Raw genomic sequence first — 2,153 nt, forward strand, 5'->3', positions numbered from 1 at the left:
TCATGGATGGGAGGGAGAGAGGCGAAAGCGCCTACGTCCGACAGCGGAGCACCGGCGAGGCCAGGCGCGCGGGGTCGCGGAGCCCTCCCGGGCAGGGCGAACGCCTGCCGCCCGAGCCCTGCCCTGACGAGCCCTGGGCTGCGGGGATTGTCCGACGGGCGGAGGAACGAGGGACTCCAGCGTGCTGCGCGGAGGGGGGATCCCCGAGTCCCCCGCCCTTCTGCCGGCGCTATAGAGGGGTTGGACGGGGACACACACATACGCTGCGGCGGGGGCCAAGTGGATGGAGCCGGACCTCCTGTCCCGTCCTGGAGAGGCGAGCTTCACTGCCGGCAAAATTTGCACTTGATAATTTTCTTAAAAGCACTTTGGAAGTCTTTGTTGAAATAGGCATAGATGATAGGGTTGAGGAGGGAGTTGGAGTAGCCCAGCCAGTTAATGACTGCCCCCAGCCACTCCGGCATGTAGCACTTACTGTCACAAAAGGGCAGGACCAGCGCCACGATGAAGAACGGCAGCCAGCAGAGAATGAAGGTGCCCATAATGATGCCCAAGGTCTTGACAGTCTTTCTCTCCCGGGACAGAGCCATCCTCCGCTTGGCATCTGTGTTCTTCTCGTTGCGCTTCTCGAAGGAGGAGGGCGGCGGGGACCCGCACGCCTCGCTGGGCAGCGGCAGGTGAGTCTTGGAGGAGTTGTTGCAGCGCTGGACCTCGATGATTTCCAGGACGGCCCCGTCCTCACCCTGCCGCACCGCGCCATTGACACAGACACCAGGCTTGAGCTCCACAGTCCGCCGCCAGCCCTTGCCGGGCTCTCCATTGCTTTTCTTCTGCAGGGTGGCTGGGGAGAGGGTGAGGCAGGTGTCGGCGATTTTCTTCTTCTCTGCTTTCTTGACGGTCTTGCGGATCCTGAAGCGGGCTGCCTTGAAGATGCGGCCGTAGAGCACCAGCATGAGAAGCAGTGGGATGTAGAAGGCGCCGAAGGTGGAGTAGATGGTGTACCCGTGGTCCTTGCTGATGGTGCAAGCATCAGGGTCCGAGCGGTCTTCGGGTGTCCTCCAACCCAGCATGGGCGGGATGGATATCAAGAAGCCGATAAGCCATGTCAGACTGATAAGCACCGCAGCCCGCCGGGGAGTTCGCTTGTTGACATAGTCGATAGGGTCCGTAATGGCCCAGTACCTGTCCAAGGCGATGGCGCACAGGTGCAGGATGGAAGAGGTGCAGCACAGCACGTCCAGCGAGATGAAGATGTCACAAGTGACTTGCCCCAGAGTCCACTTGTTCAGCACCTGGTAGAGGGCCGCCATGGGCAGCACCAGCACGGACACCATGAGATCGGTGACAGCCAGCGAGCCGATGAGATAGTTGGCCACGGTTTGCAAGGAGCGCTCCAGGGCGATGGCTGCGATCACGCAGGCGTTGCCGCTCACGGCGCATAAGATGAGCGTGCCCAGGAGCAGAGAAGTGAGCAGCTGGTAGCCCAGGTTCACCTCGGCGAAGCTGGGGCTGCCTGCCCCATCGGAGGAGCGCTCTGGGGAGGTAGTGCTGTTGACCGCATCCATGCCGGGAGGGGTTGGGAGGGTCGCTTCAGGAGACGAGCATGGGAAGAGGCGCCGGTCACTTGCGCGCTTCCCTAGCAAGATGCATTGCCGCCCCATGCGCTTTGGCCAGTCTGGGCAAACCTCCTCTGCCACCCCTGCTTGTGCTATATAGCGCGGCGGGAGGCGACCTGTGCTCAAACGGCGGGTGGCGGAGCCGCCCCGCACCCGCCCATCCCCGCCGCCTCTTCCCAGCGCACAACCCCGGGCGGCAGGAGCCACCCTGCCGCCGCCGCTCGCCGCCCTGCTGCCTCTATGCCGCAGCTCTGCCGCGCCGTTTCTTCCTGCTCTGCCTCTGCGCTCCCGCCTCGCTTTCACCCTCCCTTCTTCCCCTCCCCTTCCGCCCCCCACTATATCCCGCCCTTCTGCGAGAAAGGGGAGCGGGGGGGCGGCTGTCTTGCTGGGTCGTCATCGTCCCTCCGGCGCCACCCGTGGATAGGGCGGGAGGGCGATGGTGTCCGTCTCTCCCCTCCGCTCCCCTCCACGCTCAGGAAGGGGCAACACCTCAAAGAAAACTACCCACGTCCCCTCCAAATCTCCCCACAGCAGCGC

The 2,153-nt window shown here is 63.6% G+C and overlaps 1 protein-coding gene across 1 annotated transcript; it reads right to left on the minus strand.

Moving 5' to 3' along the window:
• Positions 1 to 323: 323 nt before the first annotated feature.
• On the minus strand, positions 324 to 1,565 carry HTR1A (5-hydroxytryptamine receptor 1A). Its single transcript, XM_054397998.1, has one exon. The coding sequence runs from the start codon at positions 1,563 to 1,565 to the stop codon at positions 324 to 326; it is 1,242 nt and encodes a 413-aa protein (XP_054253973.1).
• Between the last annotated feature and the right edge of the window lie 588 nt (positions 1,566 to 2,153).

Source organism: Indicator indicator, chromosome Z (assembly GCF_027791375.1).
Source record: "Indicator indicator isolate 239-I01 chromosome Z, UM_Iind_1.1, whole genome shotgun sequence".
NCBI lineage: Eukaryota > Metazoa > Chordata > Aves > Piciformes > Indicatoridae > Indicator > Indicator indicator.

Excerpts from the sequence above, each read along its gene's own strand:
- HTR1A (XM_054397998.1), bottom strand. The coding sequence starts at position 1,565 with ATGGATGCGGTCAACAGCACTACCTCCCCAGAGCGCTCCTCCGATGGG.